The sequence below is a fragment of the Scyliorhinus canicula genome, chromosome 7 (genome assembly GCF_902713615.1).
Source record: "Scyliorhinus canicula chromosome 7, sScyCan1.1, whole genome shotgun sequence".
In the NCBI taxonomy this organism is placed as follows: domain Eukaryota; kingdom Metazoa; phylum Chordata; class Chondrichthyes; order Carcharhiniformes; family Scyliorhinidae; genus Scyliorhinus; species Scyliorhinus canicula.
Genome location: NC_052152.1, coordinates 74437701 through 74465218, shown reverse-complemented (window position 1 = coordinate 74465218; position 27518 = coordinate 74437701). Strand labels below are relative to the sequence as shown.

At 50.5% G+C, this 27518-nt stretch overlaps 1 protein-coding gene across 2 annotated transcripts in view; it reads left to right on the top strand.

The window, feature by feature from the left end:
* The window catches only part of pcyt1ba (phosphate cytidylyltransferase 1, choline, beta a), a 140221-nt gene that overhangs the window by 61630 nt on the left and 51073 nt on the right, over positions 1–27518 (top strand). For both annotated transcript variants that reach the window (XM_038802240.1, XM_038802239.1), the window contains exon 2: positions 21452–21551. In XM_038802240.1, coding sequence (XP_038658168.1) covers positions 21452–21551 — 100 coding nt within the window. The remainder of the gene's footprint in view (positions 1–21451; positions 21552–27518) is intronic.

Sequence of the window (27518 nt, the reverse complement as noted above, 5' to 3'; positions counted from 1 at the left end):
TCCGTACATTGGGGTTCAGTTGCCTGCCCTTAACGAAGCCTGTCTGATCCTCCCCTATTACCCTGGGACACAGTCCTCTATTCTAGTGGCCAAAATCTTGGCCAGCAATTTGGCATCTACGTTCAAAAGCGATATCGGTCTGGAGGACCCACATTGTAGCGGATCTTTCTCCCGTTTGAGAATGAGTGAGATCGAGGCCTGTGACATTCATAGAATTTACAGTGCAGAAGGAGGCCACTCGGCCCATCGAATCTGCACCAGCTCTTGGAAAGAGCACCTTACCCAAATCCACACCGCAACCCTATCTCCATAACCCAGTAACTCCACCCAACACTAAGGGCAATTTTGGACACTAAGGGCAATTTGGCATGGCCAATCCACCGAACCTGCACATCTTTGGACTTTGGACTGTGGGAGGAAACCGGAGCACCCGGAAGAAACCCACGCACACATGGGGAGAACGTGCAGACTCCGCACAGACAGTGACCCAAGCCGGGAAACGAACCTGGGACCCTGGAGCTGTGAAGCAATTGTGCTATCCACAATGCTACCGTGCTGCCCATTGTTGGGAGGGAGGGTTCCTCTCTCTTTAGCCTCGTTCAAGGTCCTTAGCAGGAGTGGACTCAACAGATTTGAAAATTTCTTGTAGAATTCTACGGGATAGCCGTCCGGCCCCGGGGCCTTGCCCGACTGCATACACTCTAGGCTCTTAACAATTTCCTCCAACTTTATCGGAGCCCCCAGTCCCTCCACCAGATCCTCTTCCACCTTTGGAAACTTCAATTGGTCCATGAATTGCTTCATCCCTTCCCCTCCCGCCAGGGGTTCTGACTCGTACAGTTTACCATAAAACTCCTTAAAGACTTTGTTCACCTCCTCTGGGTCCAAGACCGTGTTACCTTCCTTATTCCTAACTCCCCCAATTTTCCTGGCCGCCTCTCTCCTACGAAGTTTGTGCGCCAGCATTCTCCCCATACTCATAGACTGCTCCTTTTACCTTTCTCAGCTGTGCTACCGCTCGCCCTGTGGTCAGCAGATCAAACAGCAGATCAACCTGCAGTCTCCGGCGCTCCTTCAGTAGTCCCGTCTCGGGGGTCTCCGCGTAGATCCTGTCTACTCTGAGTAACTCCTCCACTAACCTCTCTCTCTCCGCTCTTTCTTTCTTCTTCCTATGGGATCTGATAGAAATTAACTCCCCTCTGATAACTGTCTTCAGAGCCTCCCAAACGATAGACGCTGTTACCTCTGGCATTAACTGTTTTAACACAATGATTTCAACAAGAGAGCCTTGTTGAACAACCCTTGAATAAAAGGAATCCTGGCTCAAAGTAAACACCTGAAGATTCCAGCCATGGGAATATACCTTTGTCTCATATTGAGGATCCACCCCCACTCCCCCCTCCCCCACCTCACTCTGGCAGCTCCTGTTTGACCTCCAATGTGAACAGAACTCCAGCCAACAGCCTCTGGTGTCTACCATCAAACCGGTGGCAGCAGAAAGACCTCTGGCGCATATCAAACCTGCCAACTACTGGAACCTAGGAACTCGTGTCTCCAGACTACCTGAGTCTAGGTGCCTTCTTCCTTCATGGAAGTCTCGCTCTGGAAAGATGGTACATCCTACAATCAGCCAACCTCCTATCGGAAGGAACATTCCAGTTGACTTCTGATTCTGGACTCTGGACATGTAAAACCCCAACTTGTATTTTAGTTTGATCGTGATTATTCCATGCCTGGTCCCTTTGAGGTAGATAGCATGCAAACCACATGCTGCCTGTTCATCTATTATTCCAACGTGCATCCCGGCGCGGAATGTGCTGCTGACTTGTTCTATGCTCAATAGAGGGCTCAGCATTTTGTAAGGCCAGCATATGCATAGCAAACCCGGACCATTTAAAGGCACCTCTTAAAGGGCAACTGCACTCAGACAGCAGGAACTCCAGTAACTATCTCTGGAACTCATAACTGGGAGAAAATCTACAGCAAATAGTGCAACAGGCAAGGGAGAGGACTCCCAGGTTTCCTGATGTGGTACTTAAGATATTACTGACAGAGGTGAGTACAAATCGAGCGGCCACAAATAGAAAATATTCGCTAATAAATGCAATAAGAAAGTCAGGAGAAATGTCTTTTGGGAAGTGCTGAGAATGCGGAACTTGCTACCGCAGGCAATAGCAGAGGCAAATAGCATAGATGTATTCCAGCGAATGAGTGCATAAGGGATAAAGGAATAGAAAATGATGTTGATACAGTGATGTGAAGGGAGGAGACGCATGTAGAGCTAAATATCAACATTGACTTCTTGGGCTGAATGGTTTGTCCCATTCCCAATACAAATATTGGGCCAACCTCCTGGCTATCCAGCATCGGATTTGGGGGGCACCCCAATGATGCGCTGGAGAAACCCTCTCAGAGCTTTCCACGAAGGGTTTACCCAGCAATTGTCCAGAAGGGGTAACTTCTCCTGGACAATTGTGCTGCGCTGGGAACGATCTGACAATGTGATGCCTGAAACCTCCCTGCTGATGTCCGAACCCCCCTCACTGATCTCCGATGTTCAAACCGCTCATCGCTGATGGACGAAGTCCAAACCCTCCCGCTGACTCTTATCTGTTGCAATCATGGCCCACCACCTGCCCTGCGTGCTGGTTATTAATTTATTTGATCACTTAATCAGTAGTGAAAGTTAGTCTCCTAGCTTGGAGGTAAAAGAGCTCTCACCAGCTACTTGAGGAAAACAAAAAAAAAGCAATACCTCCTTCTCAAATAATGAGGAAAAACGCCTTGACATTGTTTAAAGTGGATTACATTGAGTTGTCAGCCATCTTGCAGCTGCTACATGACATGAGGCTAGAGAAATGCACCCTTTACTTGGGCACTGCTGCTACCAGAGATCCTAGAATTCCTACAGTGCAGAAGGAGGCCTTTCAGCCCATCGAGGCTGCACCGTCATCCAAGAATTGAATTCCACCTGGAATTGAACCCAGGTCCCTGACACTGTGAGGCAGCAGTGCTAACCACTGTGCCACCATGCCACCCGTCATTGCTGAGAGTGGCATGCTGTTGTACTGTAGGGTGCAACGCCGTCTTTCTTCCTGCAGTCTCTGAAGTCACACTGAAATGGAAGACACAAAAATATTGTCATTTTTCTGATCTTTCCACTAGCGTTTAAAAGTGGGAGAGTAATGTGGTAGCTGGCTAACGTCTGTACTAAGAGGGGAGAGGAAGATTCCAGGTAGGAGTGAGATTCCAGCAATAACCTTCCTTGACAAATCCCCCTTCATTTTCCAACCTTGAGCATTGCAGCAGAATTCAAAGTAATATGAAAGCCAAAGATACAGCACCATTAGCCGTCCATGTGCAAGCCACGCTTTTCGTTGAGAGGAGTAGGTGTGAATTGTCAAAGCGGATTCACTTTTTCTTTCTGTAAATTTAGGTTTCTTTCTGCAATCAGTGCAACAAATAACACTTGCTGGAAACTACACGAGAGCAGTCTGCTGTGAATTACCATCCACTTTCTCTTCCTCCCATTGAAGATGTACCCTGTGGACACTTGGAGTATCTCAACAACACAGCCGGGGTTTGAGAGTAAATTTTACCACCCCGTGGCACTCGAAGCTTTCCATTCATTTTGCATGAGGGTGCAATAAGACTGGAGTTATATTTTGTTCAAGATGGTAGACGCACTGATGGATAAATTGTTTTTTCATGATGATTGGTGAAACTTTGTTGAGGATAAGGAGAGGTTTGTGATGGAATCGTTTCTTTTTTTAATCAGTGCGAGAGGTAATTGCCTTCTCAACCTTGTCCCTTGTCTGAGGTGTGGTGACCTTCAGATTAAATCACCACCAGTCAGCTCTCTCTCTCTCTCAAAGGGAATAGTTGAATGGACTGAAAACGGCTGTAATTGTGTGTGATATCAATGGATCAGGACAGTGCGAAATAGTTTTTCTTTTTTCTTGTTTCTTCTTTGAGGTTAATTTGTGTTTATCACAGTGAGCAATGTTTATCTTTTGGAATTAAACAGTTCCACTCTTTGAATCCATTGTTTTTAAATCAGAAGTCAAATGTAACATCAGTTTGCGCCCATATAATTTTTCAGTGTTAATTGGGTGGCAGGGTGGCACAGTGGTTAGCACTGCTGCCTCACAGTGCCAGAGACCCGGGTTCAATTCCAGCCTTGGGTCATTGTCCGTGTGGAGTCTGCACTTGCTCCCCGTGTCTGCGCGAGTTTCCTCCAGATGCTCCGGTTTCCTCCCACAGTCCAAAGATGTGCAGGTTAGGTGTCTTTGCTATGATAAATTGCCCCTTAGTGTCCAGGGATGTGCAGGTTAGGTTATGGGGATAGGGCTGGGTGGACAGGGGAGTGGACATGGGCAGAGTGCTCATTAGAAGGTTCGAAGCAGGCTTGATGGGCCAAAAGGCTTCCTTCTGCACTGTAGGGATTGAATGAAAGATACTTCCATACTAGTCCTTGGCTACAATTGTGACATTAGCAGTGAACTAGATACAGTTTAGTGTTATTGATATTCATCTTCTAGTAACATAACCCTGACTGTTCAAAGTTATTTCTTCTTGAACTTGAGGTTTTTTTTATCTTTCGGGATGATCATTGATTGCTGATCCACAATTTTGTTGCAGATCATAACTCCTCAAAGTGGACAGGCCAACTGCCACACAGCCAGTGGCAGTGATAAAAATGTTTATGCATTCTTCCATCATAGTAACAATCTCCTCCTCTACTAGGCACGCTGAACCAGTTCAGTGAATCAGTAGCCTTAGGTTATGATGCAAAATAATGTAATGATACAAATGCATTGAAGCTTGGGAATCACTAACCAATAGATCTCGGGCTTTCTATGTCCTACGCTTGGAGGTATTTCAAAGAAGTAAAGAGCTTGAACGGTGTCTTGGTTAGCCATTCAGCAGTGGGGGGGGGGGGGGGGGGGGGGGGGGCAACACAACCATAGAACCATAGAAAATCATAGAATCATAGAATCTACAGTGCAGAAGGAGGCCATTCAGCCCATCGAGTCTGCACCGGCTCTTGGAAAGAGCACCCTACCCACGCCCACACCACCCTATATCCATAACCCAGTAACCCCACTCAACCAACACTAAGGGCAATTTTGGACACTAAGGGTAATTTATCATGGCCAATCCAGCTAACCTGCACATCTTTGGACTGTGGGAGGAAACCGGAGCACACGGAGGAAACCCATGCACACACAGGGAGAGCGTGCAGACTGCACACAGACAGAGACCCAGCCGGGAATCGATCCTGGGACCCTGAAGCTGTGAAGCAATTGTGCTAACCATTGTGCTACCGTGCTGCCATTCAGCCCATCATGTCTACACCGGCCAACAAAGAAAAAAAAAACTAACCGCTCATTTTAAACGCACATTCCATCAATTGGACTGCAGTCTTTCAGGTTTCAGCACTTCAAGTGCAGATCCAGGCACCTTTTAAATGAGTTGGACATTTCGGCTTCAACCAACAACTTAGGCAGTGAATGCCAGATGTCCACCACCCTCTGCGTGAAAACATTTTTCCTCATGTCCCCTCTATCCTTCTACCAATCACCTTAAATCTATGCCCCTGGTAATTGACCCCTCAGCTAGGGGAAACAGGTATTTCCTGTCTACCCTCATAATTTTGTACACCTTAATTACGTCATCCCTTAGCCTTCTCAGTTCTATTGAAAACAGCCCTAGACTTGTTAATCTATCCTCATAGTGACAATTTTCAAACCCTGGCAACATTCTGGTAAATCTCCTCTGTATTCTCTCCAAAGCAATGACGTTCTTCCTGTAACATGGTACCAGAATAGTACGCACAATTCCAGTGTTTTATACAGTTTTAAAAATTCATTCATGGAATGTGGGCATTGCTGGCTGGGCCATTCCTAATTGTCTTTAAACTGAGTGGCTTGTTTGGCTATTTCAGAAGGGCATTAAAGAATCAGTCACATGTAGGTTAGACCAGGTAAGGATGGCAGATTTCCTTCTCTAAAGGACACTAGTGAAACAGATAGGTTTTTACGACAATCGACAATGGACATTAGACTTTTAATTCCAGATCTTTATTGAATTCAAATTTCACAATCTGCTGTGGTGGGATTTGAACCTGAGTTCCCAGAGCATTACCCTGAGCCTCTGGATTACTAGTCCAGCAAAAATACCACTGCACCACTGACTACCCAAATCTGCAGACACGTACTCTGGGTATGGTTGCCTGGGACTGCAATGCACTCAACAAACCCTTACATGGCCCACCACCTGCCCTATCCTGCTGGTCACACCTTATTAATTTATTTGATAACTGAATTAAATAGTTTAATGGCATTACCACTATGCCACCTCCCCTAAGTTCCATCATTGCATCCCTGCATTTGCATTTGCATCTGGGGGCGGCAGGGTAGCATGGTGGTTAGCATAAATGCTTCACAGCTCTAGGGTCCCAGGTTCGATTCCCGGCTGGGTCACTGTCTGTGCGGAATCTGCACATTCTCCCCGTGTCCGCGTAGGTTTCCTCCGGGTGCTCCGGTTTCCTCCCACAGCCCAAAGATGTTCAGGTTAGGTGGATTGGCCGTGCTAAATTGCCCTTAGTGTTCAAAAAGGTTGGGTGGGGTTACAGGGATAGGGTGGAAGTGTGGGCTTGGGTAGGGTGCTCTTTCCAAGGGCTGGTGCAGACTCAATACGTTGAATGGCCTCCTTCTGCATCGTAAATTCTATGATCTATGAACCAGTCCCTCCTCAATAAAGGCAAGCATTCCATATGCTTTCTTTTTTTAAAAAAATGCATTTTATTACAAACTTGTATCAATGTAGGTTACAGCAAATAAACACCCTGGGAAACACACTTCCCAACAATCAGCTAACAGCTTGTACAGATTTCTGTCCTTTTTGTTTGTCCTCTCCAAATGCATTGCCTCACACTTTTCTGGATTGAATTCTATTTGCCACTTCTCTGGCCACTTAACCATTGATGTGATCCTGGAGTCCTCTTCTATCCTCTTCACAATCAACCACATGGCCAATTTTTGCATCATCTCCAAATTTCCCAATTATGTTTCCTGCATTCTGGCCAAAATCATTAATATATGCAACAAACAGCAAGCCCCCCAAGACTGAGCCCTGTGAAACATCACTGGAGACCGTTTTCCATTCCTAAAACATCCATCGAACTATACTCCTTGTTTTCTGTCACTGAGCCAATTTTGAATCCAGTCTGCCACCTTCCTCTATATCCCATGAGATCTCGCTTATCTGATCACTCTGCCATTAGGGTAACACGGTAGCATGGTGGTTAGCATAAATGCTTCACAGCTCCAGGGTCCCAGGTTCGATTCCTGGCTGGGTCACTGTCTGTGCGGAGTCTGCACATCCTTCCCGTGTGTGTGTGTGGGTTTCCTCCGGGTGCTCCGGTTTCCTCCCACAGTCCAAAGATGTGTGGGTTAGGTGGATTGGCCAGGCTAAATTGCCCTTAGTGTCCTAAAAAATAATAAGGTTAATGGGGGTTGTTGGGTTACTGGGATAGGTATACGTGGGCTTGATCATTGCTCGGCACGACATCGAGGGGGGGCTAGCAGGCACACAGGGTAAAGCCCCCGGCTTTACCTGCGGAAAAGGTCGGAGAATTGCTGGGTCCTTTGCCGTGCAACATGGCGCCGGTCGGGCGCGGACCAGGCCTGCCAAAAGCTGCCCCCTTGTAATCAGCCTCGCCAACCCCGGAACACCCCCCACCAGTTCCCATCACCAGAGTTAAACTGACTGGACTATCGTTTCCTGGCCTACCCCTCGCACCCTTTTAAAATAATGTTGCGACATTTGCAGACCTCCAACCCTCTGGAACCTCGCCTGTATCTAGTGAGGATGGAGAATGATCCTCAGAACATCCATTATTGCCTTTAACAGCCTGGGATAATATCCATCAGGCCCAGGCAATTTATTCACCTTCAAGGATGCCAGTCCCTTTAGTACCTCCTCTCTCATTGTGCTTATTCTATCTAATATTTCACACACCTCCTCTTTAACGAGAATGTCTGCATCATCCCTGGCCTTAGTGAAGACAAAGTATTCATTGAGAACTCTGCCCACATCTTCTGAGCCAAACCACAAGTTACCATGTACATTTCTGATAGGCCCTGGGTGGGATTCTCCATTGGCCAACGCCGAAATCGGGAAAGGCGATTGGGCGAAGAATTGGTTCCAACAGCAAAAAACGCAGCGGGTGCCGATTAGACGGCAAATTGCAATTCTCCATCACCTCGACAGCGGCATCAATGCATACCGGAACGGCCAAACAGTAGACACTGTTTGCATGTCATTAATGGGCCCGACTCCGTATTCTCCAGGGCCTCCGCAATTCTCTACCTCCATTGAGCCGAGTTCCTGACGCGTGGTAGACGGGGGGGGGGGGGGGGGGGGGGGGGGGGAACAGGCTGAGTTTCCAGGATGACCCCCCACGGGACTGGGGTAGTGTCCAGGCACGGACCATCATTACGGTGGCCATCTTGCTGTGCACCCACTGACCACCCACCTTGGCCCCTGGTTCTGCAGAGTGACACCGGCTGTATGGGTGCCCTACCCCCTCACCCACGCACCCCATTCCACCGCCACACCAGCCCCTCATCCGGCCGCCACCCACCGGCAACCCAAACAGGGCAACACCCACAGTAGCCCCTGGCGAGGGCAGTGCCTGCCAACAGTAACCCTGGCATCAGGGATGGGCACCAGGGCCAGAGGCCCACATGGTGCCGGGCTCTGACGGGGCCAGGGGTGTGGGGATGACAGGGGGAAGGGACATGCGGGGGTAGAGTCTGCAATGCCACCTTGTAGCCCATTGGACCTGGTTGGGGGTATGCACCATGCTATCATGTCGACCTTTCACCCCTGCAGACAATGGATATTGGAATACAACCAGCAATGGCGACCTTCTTGCTAGTCGCTGAAGCCCTGGGGGATGCCCTGCGATTGTACGAGCGAGCGCTGCTCAAGGAAGAGGAGGAAGCTGCAGCAGCAGAGTGTGCAGCAGCTGTGCATGCAGCAGAGGGGCAGGTGGCAGCCACCCAGGTTGGAGAACCAGCCGGCCAACAGGCCAAGGAGGAGGAGGTGCCAAGGAGTCGCAGCATGAGGCCTCATGTGTACCGGCACCGCCTGTCATTCGGCGACCTGACAGACTGGGCATGCCGTTGAAGACTCCGGTTGAGCTGAGAGACAGTGCAACATATCTGCCAGATGATGACACACCTGGAACCCCGGGGGTATGGGGGAGGACACCCACTCCCGATGGCCGTCAAAGTGCCGGTCGCCCTGATCTTCTACGCGACGGTGTCCTTCCAGAGGCCGAATGGGGACCTGCCGGGGATCTCACAGACCTCAGCGCACAGGTACATCCACGGCGTCACAGAGGCCCTATATGCCGAGACAGATCAATACATCCACTTCAATGTAGACTGAGCCCACCAGGATGCCCGGGCAGCGGGGTCCGCAGCCATCGATGGGATGTGCCGGGGTCTCGGGGGTGATGGACGGGATCTATGTCATGCACTGGCTGATGACAGGCCACTGTACACAAACCGAAAGGGGTACCACTCATTGAACGTGCAGCTGATATGTGACCATCAGCTGCGCATCATACACGTCTGCACCCGATACCTGGACAGTGTGCATGACGCATTCATCCTGGCACACTCGACGATTCCTGACATGTTTGAGACGCCCGCCCCCCGGCTGAGGGGTTGGCTCCTGGGTCACAGGGGTTATCCACTGCGGTCCTGGCTGAAGACACCAATCCGGAGGGCACAGACCGAGGCTGAGACCCGCTACAATGACGCCCAGACAGCAACCAATGGTGTGATTGAGCAGTGCTTTGGCCTCCCGAAGATGTGGTTCAGGTGCCTGCATTATGTGGTGAACGTATTATGGCAGCCATTCACCACTGTATTACATTGTACTATGGTGTTGCCCTTGTGGGCTCCATCTATGGACCATTGTATTGTATTACACCGCATTGTATCATGTTGGTGCCCTTGTGGGCTCCGCCCCTGGTTCCGCCCCCTTAAGGGGAGGTATATAGAGCTGCTGCCCTGCAGGCGGCTCTCAGTGCAGAGCAGTCGCAGGCAGGCACAGTTCTAGCTGATTAAAGCCACAGTTCACTTCAACTCTGTCTTGTGTGAATTGATGGTCGCATCACACCACTCTGGAGGGGCCCTCCAGTATGATGCTGAGAGGGTCACCAGCATCGTGATGGCCTACTGCAGTGTTCTTCAAACTTTTTTTCCGGGGACCCATTTTTAGCTACCGGCCAACCTTCGGGACCCAACCCGGCCGACCTTCGCGACCCACACCGGCCCTTGTACACGCTCCTCCAATGGAACCTGCTAGATGAAGGTGAAGCCTTCCGGTGTTGGAAAGTATGGAGTCTCCATCTGTCCAAAGTTCTGCATTTTCTTCCTGTAAAATGTTTTCAAATAAACCCCCCCACCGAACTTGTAAAAAAAATGAATAAAATAAATGAAAAAAATAAAAATTAAATGAATAAAATTAATGAATAAAACCCCCCGAACTTGTAAAACAAAAAGCTGCGACCGTTTAAAAAAATAGCGGCGCGGGAGGGAGCCGGGCACCAGAATGGGCACCCCGGGGGGGGGAGGGCACACACTGGGTGGGGGAGAGGGCACACTGGGGATGGGGGGGAGAGGGCAGGATGGGGATGGGGGGAAGAGGGCAGGATGGGAGTGGGGGGTGTTGCTCTGTTTGTCTGGTTCTAAATATGGCGGTCAATATGGTCGCCTTCCTTAATCCTAATTATGTTTGCTCTCGAGTCGCCAGGTATCTTTCGATACCCCCACAAGGTTCAAACCCGAATACTGATCAAAGAACCAATGCATCAGTTAATTAGTTCAAAGTCAACACTATTTATTTATACACACAGCAATACCTACTCATGCACAAATACCATAGACTAAACTATCTCTAACGCTAACGCCTATACTTAACTTCGGGCGCCCACTCAGTCAGAGGAACAATGGCCGTTGTTCGGATCTGAGGCTGTTGGGTTTGAAGAGGTAACAGGGGAACAGCTAAGGTCATCCGTCTGATGGCGAGCGTTGACCTTGGACTTACTTGCTTCTGGTGCAGCTGGTGGACGGGTCTCTCCGCTTCAAGAGCCGAGTCCAAGAGAGCGATTCTCTCTCGGGGGCTTCTTCTTATACCTGAAGGGGCTTCGCGCGCTTTTGGGCGGGCCTTGAACTTGACCCCAATTAATTGGACCGCACCTTGATCATCGGTATTGATCTCAACAAATAAAGGGGTGGGTGCCCTGATGGCTGGGCTGTCTTTGGTGGCCGTTGGCCTTGCTTTGTTTGTGCCTTTTCTGGCGCCGGGGTGTCTGCCTCGTATCGGTTACTTGAATGTTATTCCTTTGTTCCCGGAGATGGGCCATCAATATGCTAATTGACCTACAGTTTCAGTCTCGTCTGGGAGTTGCCTTCTCAATACGCATCCAGGCTCTGTGCTTGCCTGCTTTCTTAGCACTGTCCATGTTTCCCTATAGTCTTTGCAAACATCCATTTTGTGTTCTGGAAGTGGCCATCCCAAATGGCTACAGGGGGACAGGGCACACTGGGGGAGGGGGCACACTGGGGGGGGGGGGGGGGGGAGGGGGCACACTGGGGATGGGGAGGATTTGCGCGATCGGGAGTGCCGCGGACAACAGCTCCACGACCCTCCCGACACCCGCCCGCGACCCACCTGCGAGTTGTGCCCCCGGGTTTGAAGAACATTGGCCTGCTGCGTCCTCTACAACATTGCGCAGCAGAGAGGCGACGTGCTGGAGGAGGAAGAGAAACACCAGGCCTCGTCTGATGAGGAGGATGCGGATGAGGGCGAGGGTGTGCTGAGCATAGAGACCAGACAAGCACCGGAGGCCGCATGATGTGTGCGCCAGGGACAATGCACACTGGACGCTCTGATAGCCTCCAGGTTCACCATTTATGAGGCAGGGTAGAAGGAGGGGTACTGGTCAGGGGCACGGACACCGCATCCCAACCTCACTCACCCCACCCCCTGCCAACCCCATCTGAAAACCCCCCTCCCCCTGTGGTATGTACCTGCAGCACTATGGGGTGGGGCCCTGGGTTGGCAGTAATACCGGCTCTGGTCGATGGGATGGAGGATAATGACAACACACTTTGCAATGAGCTCTGGTGCTCCGCATCATTAAACAACGTCTGAATCTTGCCCATGGCAGCATTTTCCACCATCCACCTGGCTAATCCCTGCGTATGAGCTGGCCATTCCATCACACGGTCCCATCGGACGTCTGGGGTGTCGGTGGCGGGGACGGTCGGGGGTGGGTGGGGGTGGAGGGTGGGGAGCATGGGCCACCCACAGGGTCCGCCCATTTCCCCCCACCCCCAACGTCCGCCAGTTGCCCCCCACCAGCCAGCCTGGCCCAGACCAGCCCACCCATCACACCCATCAGGAAGAGCACCGAGGCAAACCAGAAGATGGTGGCACAGTCGCAGGTTGTAACAGTGGTAACAGACGTTTATTGTGAACAAATATATACACATTTGTGCCCTAGCCCCTATAACTAAACTGTGCCCTGCACCGGTGTCAACCTTTCTGGCCTTACAGGCCCTAATGCTATGTCTAGTTGGATCCCCAGATGGTACAGCAGGAGTGGAGGCGGCCCACTGTGATTTCTGCCCTGCGACATGGGTACCCGTTGGCGGGCATCTTCTGGGGCGACTAGGCTTGGATGGGCCCGGTTGCTGCTCGGGTGTCCCAGGTGGTGTGATGCCAGCCTGCTCTGCCTGCGGCCCACCAGATGCACCAGAGATAGGCGGGTGGGAGTCTGAGGTGCTGCGGTGTTCCGGCACCTACCCTGCGGGAGTCATCGGCACGGGCCCCATCACCTCCTCCTCCCTCGGGGTGCCCGATGGCCCCCGGGCTACTCCATGGGATGGGGAGTGGGGGTGAGCGAAGCTATCCACTGCCGCCCCCCGCCACCTGGCACTGCCGGTCCTGGAGATCCACTCTGGTCTCGACCAGGGTCTGTTACGCTCGCGGCCATGGAGCACAGGGAGTGGACGATCTCCATCTGGGATTGTGCAACATCACGCTGCGACTGTGCCACCACCTTTTGGTCTGTGTCACGTCAGCCAGTGACTGCACCTTCTCCCTCTGGGACTGGCCAAGCTTCCTCTGCGACATGTTGGCCAGCGCTTGGGCAATGCTGCCGACGTTCCCAGCCATGTCCTGCTGTGACTGGGCCATGCTCAGGAGCGCCGTTGCAATGTGCAGATGGCTCTGGGACATGGGCCTCGGCCAGCGCCTGCACAGAGTCCCTCAGGCCTTGGACATGCCGATCCATAACCAAAAGCACCTGCAGGCGCTGGATGCTCACCGACAACCCCTCATTGAAGCCTACTTGTGACAATAAGCGATTTTCATTTCATTTTCATGTAGCCCCTGGCTCTGTGACTGCATCGCCACAATTGGGTGGACTGTCTGTTCCAGAAGCCTGAGACGTGTCTAGATGGAAACTAGTTCCTGGGGTTGGCCTGTCCTCCGACCGTCTGCCCCCTCGGGAGTTCCGACCTCCACCTGCTGAACCGGAGCTGCTGTGTGGTGCGCATCAGATAGTGTCCCAGGAGCTTCTTCACTAAAGTGCCCAACCGAGGTGAGTGTCTCTGGGATGGTGGAGGGTGTTGGACACAGCTGTGACAGGAAATCACTGTCATCCTCCAACCCAAGCTCCAGGGTGTCTTGAGTCTCAGCCGGAGGGCTGACGTCCAAGCTGCTGTCGGCGTCAGTGCTCGGCTCATGGCGGGGGTGGGGGGGGGGGGGGGGGGGGGGGGGGGGTCCGACTGTGGCACTGGCTGGGGGCGGGGGACCCAGATGGATCCGCCCCATCTCCAGCAGGTCCTGCAAGACACACGACAAGACGTATGATTAGACCGCGGGCCGGGGGACGTGGGGGTGGGTGTGAGGGTGGGGGCTTTTAGTGTGGGGATAGTGTAGGGTGAGGTTGATGTTGGCGTGACAGTGATGTGAGGGTGAGGATGGTGTGGGGGTGAGGATGGTGTGGGGGTGGTGTTGGGGGGTGTTTGACACGCATGTCACAGGGAACCACAACTCAGCGGGGTCTCACTTCCTCGCCTGCGGCCGAGCTCCACCTCAGCGACCTACCTTTCCTCCAGGCTGCAAACTTTGTCTAGGGCCCTCTGTCCTGCCACAGTGAGTGGCTGCAGGTCCGGTGGTTCGCTCCTGTCGTCTGCTGCTCCCGACGGTTGTGCGTGGCCTTCCCCAGGGGACGTGGTGGTGGGGGGGGGGGAGGGGGAGAGACACATAAAACGACAGTGTTAGACAGTCCGACTCATGCAGCTCAGGGGGTGAGTAGGTGATGGTTCAGTGGTCAGGGCACCCGGCCATGGCGGCTGGTGTGGGTACCCGCATGTGGTGCAGGCTGGGAGTTCGGCCACCCTTGGGGGTGGTTGCGGGTTGGTGCCAGGGGCATGCTGCTGCCCACTCACCCTGGCCGTCCTGAGGAGGTTGGGCAGTTTTTTCCGGCACTGCTGACCGCTCCGGACGGCGTTGCTCATGGCGCTGACAGCCTCTGCCACCTGCGCCCAGGCATGATGAATGGCAGCGGCTGGCAGCCTCCTTCCCGGGCCGGGATACAGGGTCATCTGCCTCTCCTCCACCACGTCCAACAGGTTTTCCAGCTCGGCGTCTGTGAATCCTGGGGCTGCTCCCCTCGCTGCCATCTTGCGGGTTGCGATGGTGTGTGTGGGGGCAGAATTGTCCATATGCGGCTGCAGCTTGTCAGCCTTTGGGTGTCAATCGCGAAACCGGCAAATCCGGCAACGTTTCTTATTGGAATCGATTGTGTTCCATGTGGTTAGCCGGTTAGCCCCTTAACGGTAGTGGAATCGGTCCTGGTGCGGCGCCAGTTTTTCTGCCATGAAAGCCCACGGATTCTGCGTTGGCGTCAACACTTAGTCTCAGAAATGGAGAATCCAGCCCACAATCTTTTCTTTAGTTATTCTCTTGCCCTTAACGTATTGATAAAAGATCTTCGGATTTTGTTTGATTTTGCTTGCCAATATTCTTTTGTTTCTTCTCTTTGTTTTCCTAATTTCCATTTTTACTTTATCCCTGTGCTTTCTATACGCCTCTAGGCTTTCTACAGTTGTGACTGTCACAGGCTTTCTTTTTATGCTTAACATTGGCCTGTATGATTCTCGATAATCAGGGGGCTCTAGCTTTGGCAGTGCCACCCTTTTTCTTTGTGGGGTCATATCTACACTGTGCCCATAGACAGCATCACAATTATACCACACATTCATCTGGTCGGACACTTTTACATCATTAACAAGTCATTGTGTATGAATCAGTAACAGCAACCCGAGCTGATTTCTAACCCATGGGCAATGAGGCCAGTTGGAGTGCTCCACTTCTACCTAGCTGCGGCAAATTAACTCAGCACATATCTGGGGATAAGTTAGGATTTTCCAATTAAGGGGCAATTTAGCGTGGCCAATTCACCTACCCTGCACATCTTTGGGTTGTGAGGGTGAGACCCACGCAGACACGGGGAGAATGTGCAAACTCCACACGGACCATGACCCAGGGCTGGGATCGAACCCAGGTCCTCAGCGCCGTGAGACAGCAGTGCTAACCGCTGTACCACCATGCCACCCATAAGTCCCCTTTAATAAGGACATGGGGAGCCCACACCTAGTAATTTTCATTTACTTACTATTATATGCGTTATATACAACTCCCAGTAGATCCCTACCAGCTCTTCCCATGTTTGGTGCCTTACTGGCCGACCTTTTATACATGGCTGAATGTAGTTCTCCTGCCCCTCAGTTGGGGAGCTCGTACTCCACGAGAACCACGGAGAGGATTATCATTCCCACCCCTTCAGTCCCGTGCGGAATATGACACTCCCGCCTTCACTGGCACGTTCCCCTCTTCACTGGCAAGTCCCCTCTCCCTACACTAGCAAGTCCCCCCTCCTTCACTAGCAAGTCTCCTCCCTTCACTGGAAAGTCCCACACCCTTCACTGGCTAAACCCCCCCTCCGCTGGCATGTGCCGCCCCCCCCTCTTCGCTGGCAAGTTGCCCCACCTTCACTGGCAGGTTCTCCCACCCCTTCACTGGCATGTCTCCTCCTTTCACTGGCAAGACCCCTCCCCCCCCATTTCACTGGCAAAATGCCCCCTTCACTGCAAGTTTCTCCTCCTCCCATTCAATAGCAAACCCCTCCCCCATCGCTGGCAAGATCCCCCCCCCCGCTTTGTCGGCAAGCCCCCACCCCTTCACTGGAAAGTACCCTACTCCCTTTACTGCAAGTCCATCCCTCCTTTACTGGCATTTCAGCCCCCAGCTACAGTGACAAGTCCTCACGTCCCTTCACTGGCATGTTCACGCCCACAGCATCATTGGCAAGTGCCCCCCCCCCACCCCCCCCCCCCCCCCCCCCCCCCCCCTCCCCCCGACCTTCACTGGCAAGTCCACTCGCCTTTATTGGCAAATCTCCCCCATTCCATTGGCAGGTCCCGTCCCCTTCACTGGCATGCCCCCCCCCCCCCACCCCCCCCCCCTTCCGGATTAATTGGCAAGTCCCCCCCCCCCTCCCCCCACTTCACGGACATGTCCCCATGCCCCTTGAAATGAATGAAAATGAAAATCGCTTATTGTCACGAGTAGGCTTCAATGAAGTTACTGTGAAAAGCCCCTAGGGCCTTCACTGGCATATCTCTCTCTCTCTCTCTCTCTCTCTCTCTCTCTACCCCCCCCCCCCCCCCTCCCCCCCACCAGCTTCTTTGGTTCATTGGCAAATCCTCTCCACATCACTGACAAGTCACCCCACCCCTACACTGGCAAATCCCTCACCCTCCCATGTCACTGGCAAGACCCCCTTCAAAGGTACCCCCCATACCGCACATAATGGCAACCCCCCCCTCCCAATGGAGCACCCCAGAGGGCCTGGCCTTGGGCACAAGTTGGCACTGCCAGGTTGGCATTACCAGGTTGGCATTTCCAGGATGGTACTGCCAACCTGTGCTGGGGAAGTACCAACCTGCACTGGAGCAGTGCTAGGGTAGTGCCAACCTTTGCCAGGAACTTTGCCAATGTGCAGCCATGGCACTGCTCGGGCATGTCTTTTTCCCCCTGCGGTTATACTTATCTTGGGGCCCCTGGCAGGATCCCCTCGACTGAACCCGATGGGGAATCATGTGGCGTGAGGCCTGTTAATAGTATTAAAATTAATTAAAATCCACAAATGAGGCTCCTGCCTTTTGTTGGATGGGAACCTCATTATGTCACTGGCGTTGGGCGGAGAAAATCATAAAACAGGATCTGGCTGCCAAAAATCTCACTTCCTGACTCTCACGAGATTTTGCACCCGTGTCGCTGTTGGACGCAAAATCGCTCCTGATGTCAAGTATGAGAGAATATGAGGATGACAAGGGACTCAAGAGGATTTCCACTGGCACAATGAGATTTAAAAAGAAATTTAATTGAGGATTTTACTAGTTTGAAGGAGTTTGATAGGGAGAACCTATTGTGTCTGGTCTGGGAATCGGAGATGGGAAAGGTTATCAATTTAAAATTGTGAGTGAACATTAGAAGATTTTTTTAACCATAGAGTTGCGACAGCATGACATTTTCTGTCACATTGAATGGTTGAGGAAAAAACTTGCATCTATTAAGGGAAGAGTAGATAAACATTTGAAGAGGATGATAGAAAGTTATGGAAAAGATGAGTGGGTTGATCATTTTCTTATTTCCTACATTGCTAATCAATATTAAATATGAAGTCAACTTAAATTAAATAATTCACCTGCAAAGTATGCATGCTTATAAATGTTTGTTTAAAAATAATAATGCAATGACTTTGTAGATCTCTTCATTCTGCCCAATCTGATGCAGTTGAATGCTGCTCTCAGATTACAGCACAGGGGCCTTTGGATAAACTTGGTAACGGTAATGTTACCATAGTCCCAGATGACCACAGGCTGCTTTCCCCTTTGTGGGGGAGAGCTTACTGGTGGTGATTTAACCTGAGGATCACCACATCTCAGGCGAGGGGCAAGGTTGAGAAGGTGGGCCCGGGGCAGCATGGTGGCGCAGTGGTTAGTACTGCTGCCTCACAGTGCCAAGGACCCAGGTTCGATCTCGGCCCTAGGTCATTGTCCGTGTGGAGTTCGCACATTCTCCACGTGTCTGTGTGTGTCACGTCCCCAAAACCCAAAGATGTGTAGTGTGGCCAGATTGGCAACGCTAAATTGCCCCTTAATTGAATTTTTAAAAAAATGAGAAAGCAGGGCCTTCTTGAATAACCTCAGCTGTAACGGGAATTGAACCCATGCTGCTGGCCTTGTATCACAAACCTGTAAACAAAACATATACTGGAGCAGTTGTTGAGCTCAGACTTCTATTTGTAGAATGAACAACCTCATAAGCTTCAGGGGAAAGAATCCTTGCAATTCTGAATCACAGGAGAACACACATTTGGCAACGGAACCAATAAGGATTGTAATAGTCCTAATGGAGTCATGTGAGTCATAGTTAATGCTGTGATAACAACAACTTACTTCAGTACAGGAAAAGGTCTCAAAGCATCTGAAGCCCAGAAAGCATATTTTGAGAGAAATGTAATGTTGCCGAATGAAACATTTCAAAGATGTTATCCATTCTCGGAACTTGAGTTCCAGTTATAAACTGCTGCAGTTGATGTAATTGGAACCCCTCAATTAGGTTACAGGTTTGATGCCCTTGTCGTGTGGTGGATGAACCAGCAGTTTATGTTGCATCCTTGGTCAAAGAGCTATTTCAATTAGAACGTCAAGTGCTGTAATTGGGTGCTGTCAGCTTTTTCAGCATCAAATCACCTTAATTTTTCAACAGCCATTAATGTGTGGTACAGAGAGATGAGCATTTTATATTGAGTGTAAGTAAACATTTATACTTGAATGCTGTTTTATACATATTTTCTGCAATTTTCTATCAAATAGTTAAAAAATCGCATCCAAACAAAGTAAATGGAGATATGGGATTTGTTATTAAACAGCATGGTGGCACAGTGGTTAGCACAGTTGCTTCACAACTCCAGCGTCCCAGGTTCAATCTGGTTTGGGTCACTATCTGTGCGGAATGTGGACGTTCTCACCGTATCTACGTGGGTTTCCTCCGGGTGCTCCAGTTTCCTCCCACAGTCCAAAGATGTGCAGGTTAGGTGGATTGGCCATGCTAAATTGCCCTTAGTGTCCAAAAGGTGGGGTGGGATTACTGGGTTACGGGAATAGGGTGGAGGTGCGGGCTTGGGTAGGGTGCTCTTTCATGGGCCGGTGTAGACTCGATGGGCCGAATGGCCTCCGTCTGCACTGTAAATTCTATGATTCTATAAAACAAGTGGGGGTGCTGTATCATCTGCGTGGGTCTCCGATTGTTTGATGCTTCTGATGTTCCAAAGAGTTTTTAAATGGTACTACCCATCAGAAAGGATATATTTCCCTTGAAAAGTTTGCAAGACAGACGCAGCAGAATGATACCAGGGCTTACAGAGATAAATTATGAGGACAGATCACATAAACGTGGCTTGTGTTCCCTAGGACTAGGTTATAGGATTTTGAGGGTTGATCTGATTGAAGTGTTTAAAATGAGTTTGTCAGGGTAGATACAGAGAAACCATTTCCATCGCAACTGAGAACAAGATTGCATAACTTTGAAATTAGATCTAGGCCATTCAGAAGTGAAATTGGGAAGCACTATGTTAAAAAAGGATGGAAAAATGTGGAACTTTCTCTTCAAAAGATGTTGGATGTACCATTGGAGCCCTCAAGACTGGGATGCTTAGAATTTTGTTATGTAATTGTATCAAAGGATATGAAGCAAGGCAAGAAAGAGATTAGAGCCATGATCTAATTGAACAACACAGCAGGTTCGAGGGGCTGAATAACTACCCCTGTAAAACACATGCTCCCACCTTTATCTTGATATTTACAATGTGACAAGGAGGGCCTTATTTGCAACCCAGTGTAAATTGCTGCAGTTAAAGATAAGCATTCGATAAAACCCGGATCAGGTGCAATGCCTTTTCTTGTCAATTTGGATCTTGCATGTTGCTCTTTTGAGGAGATCATGAATTGGATTCAATTTGAATTTGAATTAGTTTTTGGAGCAAGCAATGAGGTGGACTACAGGCTTGCTCTGTCCATGCTGTGCATTGGCTTTGCAACTTTAAGAATGAATAAAACATTTAAACAAAGGCTGCTGCAAAAGACCAGCTAAAACACACACCACCATTTTTATTGCAGCTGTAAAGGGCATTGGTGAAGCCACACGTGGAGTAGTTAAAAAAAAATCTAGAGCACCCAATTATTATTTTCCAATTAAAGGGCAATTTTAATGTGACCAATCCACCTAACCTGCACAAGCTCCACATAGACAGTGACCCAGGGCTGGATTTGAACCCGGGTCCTCAGCGACGTATGCAGCAGTGCTAACCACTGTGCCACATGCCGCCCTACACGTGGAATATTATTGTGTGCAATTTTGGTGTCCTTATCTGAGGAAGGATGTTCTTGCTATGGAGGGAGTGCAGTGAAGGTTTACCAGGTTGATTCCTGGGATAGCGTGACTGTCATATGAGAAGAGACTAAATCAGTTAGGATTATATTCATTGGAGTTTGAAAGACTGAGAGGGGATCTCATAGGAACTTTCAAAATTCTAACAGGACTAGGCAGGGTACATTCAGAAAGAATGTTCCCAATGGTGGGAGAGTTCAGAACTAGGGGTCATAGTTTGTGGATAAGGGGTAAACCTTTTAGGACTGAGGTGAGGAGAAATTTCTTCACCCAGAGAATGATGAATATGTGGAATTCGCTACCACAGAAAGTAGTTGATGACAAAATGTTGTGTAATTTCAAGAAGGAATTAGGTACATTTCTTGAGGCTAAAGGGATCAAGGGATATGGGGAAAGGCGGTATCAGGGTATTGAACTCAGCCATGATCATAATGAGTGGCTGAGCAGACTCGAAGGGCCAAATGGCCTCCTCCTGCTTATATTATCTATGTATATTAATAAAAAGAAAGTGGCAATTTACCTGTGATCCTTTGTTGTCATTAAAGGTATTTTATCTTTATATTATTGTAAAATATGCTGAGTTAAATAGGGTTTAAAATTCACCTTGATGTAGAATAGAATTGAATATATAAAGGAGATGTTTTTATAGATTTTAAGTGATTAGATGCAAAGAGGTTATACAAAATGCCAAAGAGTCTCAAATAAATTGAACAATCACTTAGTAAAGTATTGTACAGCTTTTCTATAGCTGTCAGAAATAATTAATGCTGCAAACCATGTTAAAGCACTGCAGAGTATGCCCTAATCTCTATTTTTCCCTTGTTTTTCTCTTCAGACATTGACTGAACCTGCTGCATTTGCAGATGAAACAAGCTGCCAGTGCAAAGCCCCTCATGAAAGATTGACGATCGTTCAGGCCCGTTTTGGAACACCAAGTTAGTCTTTGATTTCTCAACATATAAATTGCTTCTTTTTATGCTTGCAACATTTTCAAGGAGGAAATGCCAATACAAATGAAGTCCATAATCACTCTGAAGAGCGAGATACCACTGGCTTCTTTTCTCCGCTCACCAACTAACTCCTCAAACCCTTCTTCCCACCAAATATTCACACTCGCTTCCAGCAACAGTGTGAGGACTTCATGCAGTCTTTTGTCCTTAAGATAGTGGGACCTCATTTTCTTCCCAAATGCCAAGGCTTGAAGGTCAACAGGAAGCCTGGACCTCATTAACGGTCAGGCATCAGGCCTCCCACTGGTCAGCTTCCCGTTAGTTAAAATCTATCCCCATGTTTGAATCTCTCCAATCAGGGTTTGTGCACTCCCAAAGCATGGAAAGGGATCGCATAAAAGTCACAAATGATACTTTCTTTGACCGTGACCATGGTGCATTTTCTGATCTCTTCCTCCTTGACCTCTCATTCACATTGTTGACCGCACCATCATCCTCGAAAGCTCCTTCCCCACTGTCCAGCTCTGTGGGGCTGCTGTTAGTTGGTTTACACTTACCATCCAGCCAGAGCCAGGACATTGGCAGCAATGACTTACCTTCCTCCTCCCACCCTAGCATTGTTAATTCTGGCGAATCCGAGAATCACTTTTCTCCTTTGACTACACGCTGCCTTTTGATGACATATGTCAGCATCCATGTGTACACTGATGACACCCAGTTCTCCCTCTCCACCCCACATGTTTTGCTGCTGTAGAACTTGCTCCATTTTCAACAGGATCATAACCAGGAGGTTCTACCATGGATAGGTGATCCAATCCACCAGGTTATTGTCTGGGTGGTGAAAGGAGAAATGGCCCCAAAGCAGCTTTGTACAATGTTTCCTCATGGAGTAAAATTCAACCAGACTATGCAGACTAGAAATCCTAGGTTCTGTGTTGAGTTGACCATGGGCAAGGTGTGAAAAGGTGCTGTGACTGGGTTTAGTATTTCTGGGCTAGGACAAGAAATGCTTTTGAAAAATCAAATACCCTTTATCGCTGACCAGCAATGCCAATTGGAAAAGACTGGGTGACATCTTCTGTTCTTGCTGGTGGTGAGCTTGGAGGCAGGAAGGGCAGGTAATTAGGTGGTATGGCAGAGCACCACAGCGAATCCCGCCACCTTCTAGCTTTCAGCAGAATTAAATTCTGGCTGGGAAGGTCCATGGCCAACTGTTCCACTCCCATGCCAATTAATGATCACTTAAGGACCTCAACCCACCGCCATTGGTATTAATCCAGCTGGTGATGGGTCCATAGCCATGCGCTGCAGGTACAATCGTGTGACCAGCCTGTCAAACTCTAGGGGGTGGGGTGGGAGTTGGGGGGGGGGGCCTCCATCAAAGACATTCAGTGTTTGATTGTGGGACTTGACATTGGGAGGGTGGAGCTTGCTGAGAGCTATCTGCCCCTGCCCTTGTTCCCGACCCCCGTGCACCTTTTTCCCCATGATCCCCCACCCCCGTAAACCCCCACTCCCAACCCACTGGCTTAGGTTGGTTTAGTGGTCACAGAAGAGACAGGTATGTAAGTATAACAAAAACAATTTATTGTTAAAGCAAACTATTTACAGGTCACAATCCAGGTCCCAGCTGGGACCTCTCGTCCTCGGCTCCCATCTTTTAAAAATTTGTTCATGGGGTGTAGGCGTCGCCGGCTATCCCAGCATTTATTGCCCATCCCTAATTGCTCTTGAAGTGGCAGTTAAGAGTCAACCACACATTGCTGTGGATCTGGAGTCACATATAGGCCAGACCATGTAAGGCTGGGAGATTTCCTTCCCTAAAGGACATCTGCGTGGGTTTTCTCCGGGTGCTCCTGTTTCCTCCCACAGTCCAAAGATGTGCGGGTTAGGTGGGTTGTCCATGCTAAATTGCCCTTAGTGTCCAAAAAGGTTAAGTGGGGGTTACGGGGATAGGGTAGATACGTGGACTTGAGTAGGGTTCTCTTTGTAAGGGCTGGTGCAGACTCGATGGGCCAAATGGCTTCCTTCTGTACTGTAAATTCTATGTTCTAGTGAACAAAATGGGTTTTTAGGACAATCGACAATGGTTCCATGGACATCATTAAAGCTTTAATCCCAGGATTTCCGGTGGCGGCCCTGGAGTGAGTGGTCACACACAGGGCAACTGTGGCTTGAAGGCGTTGGTTTGAGCTCATCTTACCCGACAGTGGGATAATTTCGACAGCGCAGTGTAGCTGAAGGTGTGGAGGAGAAGCTCCCCACCCCCCATGAGTAGCATGTCTGCTGGTTATCAGACCCGGCAGAAAAAGGTTTAAGACCAGGCCAAGGAACTGGAAGAGACCTGTGGCACATTAGCAATTGGGAAGATTGTGGATGGGGAAGGGTCGTTGCAAGTTAGAAAACTCCAGATGGAGCAGTTGATGGCATTCATTAGAGAGGGGTTCTGCCAGCAGCTAAAGGAGATGCATGAGGATCGGTTGAAGACCATCGAGGGACCAGTAGAATCCCTGAAAGGATTGATGGAGAGAGTTGCAAAATGTCTGGAGGCACAGGCGTTGCAGATCTGGGAGATGGAGAAGATGGGGCGGGATTATCTGACCCCTCGCCGGGTCAGAGAATCGCCAGGGGGCGGCGTGAATCCTGCCCCCGCCGGCTGCTGAATTCTCCGGCTCCACGGTTTTGGTGAGGGCGGGAATCACGCCACGCCGGTCAGGGGCCGTTGGCAGCAGCCCACCCGCCGATTCTCCAGCCCATGATGGGCCGAGTGGCCGCCCGTTTTAGGCCAGTCCCACCAGCGTAAATCACAACAGTTCCTTACCGGCGGGACCTGGCTCCACGGGTGGCCTGCAGAGATCTCGGGGGGGGGAGGGTGGGGGGCGCGGGGGGGATCCGGCCCCAGGGGATGCCCCCACTGTGTCATGGCTCGCGATCAGGGTCCACCGATGCGCGGGCCGGCCTGTGCCGTAGGGGCACTCTTTCCCTCCGCAACGGCCGCTGTCAACCTCCGCCATGGCCGATGCGAAGAAGAACCCCCCCCGCGCATGTGTTGGGATGACGCCAGCATACACTGGCGCTCCCGCGCAAGTGCCAACTCACGCCGGCCGGCAGAGTCCCTTTGGCGCCAGTTGGCGTGGCACGGTGCCAAACACTCCGGCGCCAGTCTAGCCCCTGAAGGTGCGGAGGATTCTGCACCTTCTGGGCGGCCCGTCGCCGGAGTGGTTCACGCCACTCCTCGCCGCCGGTTCACGGAGAATCCCACCCCTATCCGACCACAGTGATCGGGTGGTGGCTTTGGAGGCGGAGGTGGGCTCCTGGAGGACTTTTGCAAGTCGCTCAGGGCAAAGGTAGAGGAGCAGGAGAACAGATCCAGAAGGCTAAACCTGTGTATCGCTGCCTGAGGGTGTGGAAGGCACAAGTGCTACGAGATATGTCTCAAGAATGCTGGCAGGGCTGATGGTGGAGGGTATGCTGGACAAGGCTTCAGAGGTGGGCAGGGTGCACAGGTCCCTAAGGCAGAAGCCGAGAGTGGGAGAGCCTCCATGGGCGGTGATTGTGAGGCTCCATAAGTTTGTGGAGAAGGAGAAGATCCGGCTGTGGGCCAGGGAGAAGAGGAACTGCGAATGGGAGGGGAACTGGGTCCAAATCTATCAGGATATTGGAGCGGAGCTGCCGAAAAGGCATGCCCAGTTCAACAAGGCCAAAGCATTTCTATACCGAAGACAGATCCGGTTTGGGATACTGTACACGGCACAACTGTGGGTTACTTTTGAAGGCCAAGAATACTATTTTGAAACCCTAGAGGAGGCCAATGACTTCATCAGAGACCATAAACTGGGGGAGATCTGAATATTGATGGGAGACAGAGGAGTAGGAACACAGAGATCGGAAGATGCGGGTAGTGTGGGGGTTGGATGGGGTGATTTTTGGGGTGATTTGGTTTTTGGTGGGGTGATTTTGCCATTGTGATTGTTCATTAAGGGGCAACAGGTATGTAAGGCGGCCACCGATTTAAACCCCCCCCCCCCCCCCCCCCCCCCACCCCCTTCTGCCATTTGTGGTGTTTTCCTTTTGGAGGGGGTGCAATTTGTGCAGGTTTGTCTCACATTTCACCCCCTCCCCCCACTCCCCACTCTCAGCACCCACCCCCAACGACAAACAATTACTCAAACATGGTCATGAACAGTCCTCACCACATCTCAAAGCCCTCGGCTGATCCCTTGAATTCAAACTTGATCTTTTCCAGCCGGAGAAAGTTCTCCAGGTCCCCCAGCCAGGCCACCAGCCCCGGTGGCGTTGTCGACCGCCATTCCAACAGATTCCTTCGCCGGGCAACAAGAGAGGCGAAGACCACAATTACGGCCTTCCTCCCCTCCATCAGCTCCGGTATTACTGATACACCAAAAATCGCTACCATAGGGTCCGGCCTGGCCTCTAATCCTACAATCTTTGATAACGTCCCAAACATCCCCTCCCAGTCTCTTCAACTTCTCACAGCCCCAGAACATATGCACGTAATTTGCTGGTCCTCACCCACAGTCCTCACACTCATCTGACACCCCCTGGAAGAACCCACTCATCCTTGCCCGAGTCATATGCATCCTGTGCATCACCTTAAAGTGAATCAAACTCATCCTCGTGCACGAGGAGGTCGAATTCACCCTGCACATCGCATCACTCAATATCCTATCCCACATCTCGCCCCAGCTCCTCCTCCCATTTCTCCTTAATCCTCAGCATCTGCACTCCCCCAAGCTCCCCCAGCTGCCCATTTATATCCCCAATCTCTATCCTCCCCTTCCACATCTGGGAGCAGCAACCGTTCCAACAGGGTATACTCCAGCAGCCTGGGAAACCCTCTCATTCCTTCCTCGCAAAGTCCCTCACTTGCATATACCTGAACTCACTTCCCTTCAGCAGTTCCACCATCTCCCGCAGCTCTTCCAGACTTGCAAACCTCTCCTCCAGATATAAATCCCTCACCCTCACCATCTCCACCTCTCGCCACCTCCTATATATGCCATCCATCTCCCCCAGCTTAAAATACATTAAAACAAAGTTTTAATTTCAGATCTTTATTAAATTAAAATTTTGTCACCTGCCATGATGGGGTTTGAACCCGGGTCCCCAGAGCTTTACCCTGGCCTCTGGGCCAGCTTTTATGCCCATAATCAATTACCCCACTGAGGGGCCCCTGCCTCTCAGCGGGGAAGTTTGTATTCCACGAGGCTTTTGGGGAGGCTAATCGGGCCCTCCCTGTAGGGCTCGTGAGGGTTGTAACAATCAGAGACTCCTGTGCCGTGTCTTTCTGGCAGCAGCATTGCCTCTTTAGAGGTACTACTGAGCACAAGAGGCCAGCTGCTCTCGGGAGATCTGCCTCCAGAGTGTTGATTCCAGGAAAAGGCCCACCATTGGCCTCACCCGTGATTGGCGTGTGGTGCAGTGGGCCTTTCCAAAGGAGGCACTGTGGTCTTTCACCAGCCATATAGCTGGCAGGTGAGACTTCTAATGTCTCAACAAGATTCTGCCTTGTATGTGTGGACCTTAATTGAGGACAGATTTAGGTCTGTCTATGGTGGAATCTACAATTGAATAACTTCACCTCAGGAGGCAATAACAACGAAACAGTGGCAGACCACCTACATCTCCTGAGCCCTTTGGAGGAGATAGCACTGCCTATGATCAAACTGGCAGTGACTGTGGCTGTTGCGACTATCATCATCGAAAACATCCAGGATGGTGGCATGATTCTGTCTTATGCTCTTTCTTAAATCCCATCCTGCTATTTGACATGAAGCACAAGTTGCAGATGGCATGATCATGGGCTTCTTACTTTCCACACCACCCACTCCTCCACCCCTTCCCTCACCACAAAACTTTCCTTCTGAGTTTCTGCTTTTACATAGCCAAGAGCTGCCAGCTGACCAGTCAGTGCAGCTTCACCATGGATCA